This window comes from Solanum verrucosum, unplaced genomic scaffold (assembly GCF_900185275.1).
Source record: "Solanum verrucosum unplaced genomic scaffold, falcon-dt-bn FXZP01000127.1, whole genome shotgun sequence".
Lineage (NCBI taxonomy): Eukaryota > Viridiplantae > Streptophyta > Magnoliopsida > Solanales > Solanaceae > Solanum > Solanum verrucosum.
The window spans coordinates 536,240-544,357 of NW_026020321.1; the positions used below are offsets into that span (position 1 = coordinate 536,240).

Genomic DNA, 8,118 nt, shown 5'->3' on the forward strand with positions numbered 1-8,118 from the left:
GCTATCAAGCTTTAGGTTGTTGTAAGCTAAATAAAGCATATGACAATCTATGATTACTATGCTTTAATCCCATGCACGTCGAAATCAGCTATATGAATCTTCATTGATCATCACATGACACGTTCAGTTCAGCTATATGAATCTTCAGTAATATAATCATCACACACGTCCAGTTCAACTATATGAATCTTCAGTAATATAATCATCACACACGTCCAGTTCAACTATATGAATCTTCAGTAATATAATCATCACACACGTCGAATTCAGCTATATGAATCTTCATTGCTGATCATGTCTCTACCTCCATTGATTTTTCCTGGGGTTTCCATGAGGAAGCCCATACCACTTGTTCTTCTCTCCATGTCAAGTAAATTCCAGGTGACTCTTGATTTGCTTGTGGTAGCACAAGTGACCATCCAGCTTTATACCTCTTAAGCAAAGCCTTAACATCATCAACAGCATCATCATTTAGTGTAAACGGGGTAAAACATTCCTTAAGTCTTGTACACCATTGGTTTCCTCTTTCTCTTCTTTCACTATCTCCTTGATCATCACCAATCTCATTATTATCACAAGCCAAAACCTTAACTATGCATTTAGAACATTCCCTTTCGATCACTAGCCTTTCGTTGCTTGTTGTTGGAAAGCTTTCATCAAGCATCTCAAAATACAATGTGTAGAACCTAAGACATTCTTCAAAGCACTTAACAAAGTCATTCCTTGTGCTAGAAAAATCAGCCTCATGTTCTACTATTGTCACAACTTTAGGGTTAAGTGATTGAAGCATTCTTATAAAAGCTCCCCTTTCATCTACTTCAACTCTTCTCAATGCTCCAATGCAATTCACAGCCAATGCTTCCTCTTCTTGTATATTCAAACTCTCTTTCGTGAGTTCTTTCAAATGGTTCAATCCACTTATAACATTAAACTCAAAAGGCACTCCCATTAACCTAGCAAATTTCTCCATCCTTTGTGCTACTTCTTTCATAACATGAGGCTTCACTAGGGTGCTCTCCATGACCACAACCGTGAGCTTAAGATGTGGCGTTTCATCGTTTCGTGTAGCTAAAGCTTCAAGCAAAGTAGGCCATTGAGTACAAAAAGTGTTACTTATATCAATTATATGAAGCTTATTCTCTCCATCTAATGCTTCTAATATTGCACCATTTGATGCAACATGACCAAAAGTTGTCCATGGACTTACCTCTTGAAACTTTAAGATCAATTTCCTAGATGAATCAAATGATTTGCTTTTTTCAGCAGCTGAAGTTAGGGTTTTGTAACACCTCAAGCCAGTATCCGTGGCCTTACAAAAAAGTGCTTGTAAGAAATAAAATGCCAATTTTTGATTGCAATCACCATAGGGAGAAGCAAGTTCATTCAACATCCATAACAAGTGATGGATCTTTGTTGAATCCTTATTAGAAATCGCGGTAGCACACTCACGGAGAAGCCTAGGAGCCCACTTGGAATCGGAAACAGGCTCAACATCTTCCGGTGATTGACTTCTTGATGATGATGAGTTATCATGATGATTAGGGTTTTGCATGTTTATCAAATGATGATGATGATGAACATACTTGTTTGCTATGAAATAATTTTTATAATTTGTAGGTTTGGAAAAAAAAAGAAGACTTTTCTCCATGTGTTATGGAGCCCTCTTGGTAGAGGCTCTAAGAAAGCACTTTTGCAGGTTTAAAGCTAAAGCCATAAGAAATAATCAAAGTAGAAAGAAACTTTTACAAGGCCTTAATATATAAACTTCTAGAAACATAATTGGTCATATATATCCTCACAATATATATGGCCTTAATTATTGTTTGATTTTATTAAACTCAAATCACTATATATATGTATACTCTACTTTAAGAAAAGCTATGGTCATCAAACTATATTGACAAATGTAGGTGTATACTCTATAAAGGCATAAATAAATTTTAAAAAAATTGTAAGTATGTGATAAAAGGAAATGATCTCTTATAACCACATAGTTACAAATTGAATAAAAGAAAATGATATTCTCAGATCTGTTAGAAAAAAAAATGAAATTCTTTTATAAAAAAAAAAAACTAAAAGAACATGTGAAGAATTATATATAAAATCAAATTCCTTGAAAAAAGCTCGATAAACTCTTTATATCTCTATTGACAAATCAAAATAACAAAAAAAACATGGGCTGGGGGGTGGGTGAGGGGGGAATGCATGACTATGATCTATTCTAAATGCAGCCGGTTGAAGGGTTCATGTCAACATTATAGGAAAACAAGAATTTAGAAGCAAAGTTGGAGGGTCCATGTCAGCATTATTATTTTTATTATTATAAAACAGTTTTTCCTAGGAATTAATAAAATATATATTAAAAAAGTGATCTCCATTAATTAATTGCAGACCGTCTATGTGTGTATATATAGAGATATTTGCCCTTGTTAATAAGAACAAATAGATGATGATAAAAGCAAGGTATATAACGACAGGTTAATTATGACTTACTAAATTCTCAACAAAAGAAAACGGAATAGAATAGAATAGAAATTAATGGAAATTTCTACTTGACCATGTGAATTATTATTTTTTTGCAAAGAATCTACAAATTAAAATGATTGAGAAAATTGTTAACGAAATGCAAACTAATTAATCTCTACAAAAAAAAACATCTTCTGTTTTTCTCAAGTTCTGTTGATCAAAAAAGATTTAAAAAATATTTCCTCCAAAAAAACAAAATGAGAAAAATGACTTTTCAGTCACATTCACTATCGATTATATCCGCTCACTCCATTGTATTTATCTAAATTATGTACTAATACGGTTAGAATAATATTTTTTTGCTTATGAATACAAAAAAAAATTGACTTATTTTTCAAAAGAATATTTTCCACCGTGAATATTTAATTTCGTACCGAACACACCCTCTATATGAGACTAGTAACACGGAAGTTAGAACATCACATCTAGGAAAAAAATATAATAATATTTATAATACAAATTCCTGAGTTGATTTGATTATTTTAATTTTTGGTCATGCTTTTTAGTTAAAAACAATTATTATTTATTAGCAAATAAAAGATTAATTAGATAATATCAACTTCAATGACTGGTAATAATAGTTTTAATATTAGATTTCCAGTCAGCTTTATTTCTTTTCGGTTTGAATTTCTTAAATATTAAGAAGAAGAGGGCAACAAATTGTCTTTATTCTTGTCTTGATATTCAGAAGTTGTAGCACTATAACAAATAAATGATTTTGCAGCAATTATTTAGCGAGAATAAGAAATATAGTAGTATTTATAGTTATCACTTTGTATAATATCGCTAAATAAAGAATTTAGCTATTCTAAATATAATAACATTAATTCAATTGTTGGTAAATACTTTTGCGATAGTAATTAGTGTCGCTATATAAAAAATATATTGTTACTAAATATTTTATTTTATTTAAAGTAAGAGTACATCAAATCAAAATTCACAGTAACTAGGAACTAGTCTGTAAAACGAATAGTTTTTGTGCAGGCCTTTTTTTTTCTTCTTCTTAAAAGTACCTTAAAATTATAGGAACACCTCCTTGGAGAAAACATTATTGTTTACCTAGATTGTTCAGTCTGAAAAGATAGTTAAGATCTAGAGCAAGACATTGCATAAGAATAAGGTATTGTCCGCGCTCTAGGTCTATGTCCATACAAATTTGTCCCTTGAATTTTAATCTAAAATACGTCTTAATAGTTGATTTTGAACTCATTCTTATAAGATTTCTAACTTTTTTTCTCATGTCTGCCTAAATTTGTCCCTTAAATTTTTATTTAGACAACGTCTCAACAATTGATTTTAAACTCATTCTTATTAGTTACCTAACTTTTTTTTCTCTAATTCCAATGTGGATTTCCACTTATGATTTGAATTATATTTGGAGTGAGCATTTTTTGATTAGCGTAGACCAGTAATTTGTATGGTTAAAATTAATAAATATGGGATTTACATGGACTTGTTGTACCAATTATATATATGATGTAGTTATTATTGAAATGTGAACTTTGTTTTGGAAGAAGATAGAGTTTTAATTTGTGTGATACACAAATTTTGTTAGTTTTTATGTATTTAGAATTTAATGAAAGCATATATGTACATTTGAGAAAAAAGAGGAATGAGTAAAATGAAATGATGATACATATACTAAACTAGGTATACGGCTATACGCTAGGATAATCTTATATATGTTTAGATATTATAGTCCTTTTCGATAAGTCAAAACGTAAGTCAAGTTGATAGAAATTCACTTGTTTTCAAAGAGAATCGTTGGTTAAAAAATATAAATAAAATGAAGTAAAGAAAAATCATTTCCTTCATTTATCTTCCAGAGAGAAAAAAGTGATTGAAAGTATTTATTGTGTTCCTTTTTACCCACTCCTTGTACATGGGTAATGTTTACATAAATAATCATTTCAAGTAACAATAACAATGAGATAAAACTAATCCAAAGAGCCAAATACTATTTTTATTAACTCTATATGGAAGCAAAAAGTATAATATTATATATTAGTATTAGAACTTAAAAGGCATGTGATGTTAGGTGCATCCATTTGTCAAAAAAGGGTGTATCATTTATATTAGCCCAATCACTAGGAAATAATTGGTGGGAAAGGAAGAAAGGATCTAAATATTAAAGGTATAAAGATTTTGCTTTTGCAATTTTGTCAATGCTTAAAGGAAAAGCACTTTTATTTTTTAAGTGTACAACAACATTGACAGCTTTTTTTAATATTTATAATTGTAGTATATTATTATCAGCTTTTTGACTCAAGTTAAGTGGAACCATCCATTAGGCCATTTTAAACATGCATAATGAAATTAGAACTCAAGTAGGAAGAATAATCCCTCTTGAGAAAACCATTAATTTACTAACCAAGTAAGATGAATACATAATGGCTTTTGAAGAAGAGTTATATAATTACCCTTCTTTAATAGCTTAGCTCAGGTATGTTCTTACCGTTCAAAAATTAAATTATTTATATTCAGATTTTTAGAAATTGATGGTTTTTTTAGCTTTGGTTATTACACAAATACAAGTAAAAAAGAAATATTAAATACGTTCTTTTAACATTAAACTATCAACGAAGGACATATTTACTCAATTTATATACTTTAAAGGCTTACTTAGTCCTTTTCACTTATTAATTAAATTAGCTTAATTGATTGCTCCTGTTAAATTAAGGACATATTAGCTAAATTCATAACGAAGGACAAATTTATTCAATTTCATATACTTTATATAAAGACAACATATTTGACCTTTTTCATTTTTCAAAATAAAGAGGTCCAATTTTTTTTCATTTTTCTTTAATATAGATTGCAATATGCTATAAGAATCTTTAGACAAGATGGACACAAAATCTTAACAACATGGACATTAATTGAATGTGTCACATATCTTGCTAAGTCATACTGTTGATCAAAGCTGATTCTTAAGGGAAATATTGCACATGGGTACTTAAACATGAGATTGTTATCATTTTGCAATGGGTTTGTCATTATCAAAAGTTAGGGGGATTTGTTGAGCTAGGTTAAATGTGCAGTTTTGATGATCGATAAATATAATAAAGTAATAAACCTTATATAAAAATCAGTTTTTAAGTATATATGTCTTAAATAAGGAGTTGATAGTGTTCATGACATATAAACAATTGCTCAATAGGCTCTTATTATGTCTTTTTAGAAGGTCAAAATACTTGTGAAAATCAAGTCCAATTGTGATTAATTTTCTTCACCAAATTCTAATGGATTTCGGAGCATGAAATTATAACTAGAGGATTTCGATCATAACCTCTCATATTTTACCTACCCTATATAAAACACCATTGTAATTCCTTGAAGATAAATGCTATTCACTCAAACAAGATTTATACAATTTGCAACTAGGAAGAGTGAAGTATTGTAAGAAGTAGTGGAGATTTGAAGCAAATCCCTAGGAGAGTAGGTCATGTTTTTTTTACTATTGAGCAAGAAGTTTTCCGTGATAAAATTTTTTGTGTTAATTATAATCCATACTTTACTTCTTGATTAGCTTACTAAAGAACCTGATTCCACTAGCAGGGTCAACTCGACTATAATATCACTAAAACAACTGTCTCAATTTTTTTCTTAAGATGTATTACGCACGCGCACAAAATTTTAGAAATGAAATAAGTTTTAGGTAATTGTAGTATTCTTTTTTATGTGACTATCTATTTTGTTGCCTCATCTATATCTTGATGATTTACCTAAAACCACATTATTATTTTATGTTTATCCTTTTTATTCCCCTTTCACTATTTTTATTCTCTTATTATTAAATATTCTACGGTCTCCCAAGCGGTCAAACCTTCAACATATTTGCAAAATCTATTTGTATGTTCAGAAAAATATCAAATTCTTTTTTAACGTTTTCTTCAAATTTCAAGCACTACAGAAAGTCAACACTATTTCAATATCATTATAGCAATTTTTCAAGTGTAGTGCAACATTATTTCAATATAATTATATCAACTTCTCAAATTCTTGAACCAAATTTTATTATTCTAACTTTATATTATATCTTTCCATTGAAAAATTACACTATTTACATTCTTACTTTATAAGGTTGTGTGCATCCAACCCTCTCCAGACTTGACTTGTAGGAATACACTGAGAATTCATTTATATATGTCAACTGAAAAAATTTAAAGCCTCCTTATACAAGTTTGACTTTAGGTCTCCAATCTTGTTGAGATGACCTCGTCTACTAGCTCAACCAAAAAATAATTTCAGAAAATGAGAGGAATAAGTCAATACATTCGATGGAGAAATTAGTTTACAATAAATATAGCCATGTTTTGATTTACCCAAAAAATAGCCAAAAATCATAGAAAGTATACATACACTATACATTATGATACACTTAAAAAGTTGAATATAACTTACATATACATGAATTATACACTAACTATACATTATGATACAATCAAAAACTGAATATAACTCAACTATCTATACACTAATCAATCCCGACCAACTCAAAATCACCTCTAAACAGTCTCAAATTTTAGATATGAAATTCTTTCGATATTTTAAGTCTTTTGATATATAATTCACTCGAAATAATATACTTTTGTAATATATCGATTTTTTTTAAAAAAAAATGGAAGCAACAAGGAGGACGATGAAGAAGAAAAAAAAAGACAAAAAAAAGAAGGACGACGAAGACGCAAAAGAAGAAAGAAAGGTCACGTCAACCATTTTTAATAAATAATATGGTCGAATAACCATTTTTTCTATGGACAAATTTTAGGAATAACAAATATAAAAATCATATTAGCACTCTATAGCTATATTTTTGCTATTTGCGTGCATCTGATTTGTATAAATCACATGATTCGATTCGCAAACATCTGATTTGTATAAAATTGAGTGATTGTATATGTATATCAATTTATAATTGTATATATGTAACTATTATGTATATGTATCAATGTTTGTGTTTGTATATCTGCATAAAATTTGAATTTGTATACAATGAATCGAGTTAAAAAATTTGTATTTGTATATCAAATCTCTCTCTCGCTTTATACAAACACAAATTATACATTGTATTTTGTATAAGACGAGAAAGAGAGAAAGACCAAAGAGAACTGAACAGAAGAAGATTAATATTTGTATAATTATAAGTGTATATGACGAAGAGATATGTATTTGTATTTGTATATACATTTCTCTCTTGCTTTATACAAACGACAAGCACAATTTATACAATTGTGTTGTATAAAGTGAGAGAGGCGAACAGTAGGGGTGTGCATTATTTGGATTAAACCGAAAAACCAAACCAAATCAAATTGAATTCTAATTTGGATTTATTTTTTGGGCTTTTGGTTTGGTTTTGAATTTATAATTTACTTTGTTTGGTTTTTTGGTTTGGTTTAGGATTTAGAAAAATGAAAACCGAAAAACCGAAAAAACGAAAAAACTGAATTATATTATGTATATATATATGTTTAGAATTAAGTTGGAGTTAACGTAACCACTTTTGTCCCTTTTTAGTTATTTTCATTATGATTTAGTTTATTTTTTATGTTTGGACATCTATAATTGATATACTTTTAACTATTGTGATTT

The 8,118-nt window shown here is 29.0% G+C and overlaps 1 protein-coding gene across 1 annotated transcript; it reads right to left on the reverse strand.

The window, feature by feature from the left end:
* Window positions 1-216: 216 nt before the first annotated feature.
* LOC125835378 (protein SHORT-ROOT-like) lies at window positions 217-1,719 on the reverse strand. Its single transcript, XM_049514503.1, has one exon. The coding sequence runs from the start codon at window positions 1,646-1,648 to the stop codon at window positions 293-295; it is 1,356 nt and encodes a 451-aa protein (XP_049370460.1). The 5' UTR covers window positions 1,649-1,719; the 3' UTR covers window positions 217-292.
* Window positions 1,720-8,118: the final 6,399 nt, after the last annotated feature.

Excerpts from the sequence above, each read along its gene's own strand:
- LOC125835378 (XM_049514503.1), bottom strand. The coding sequence starts at position 1,648 with ATGGAGAAAAGTCTTCTTTTTTTTTCCAAACCTACAAATTATAAAAAT.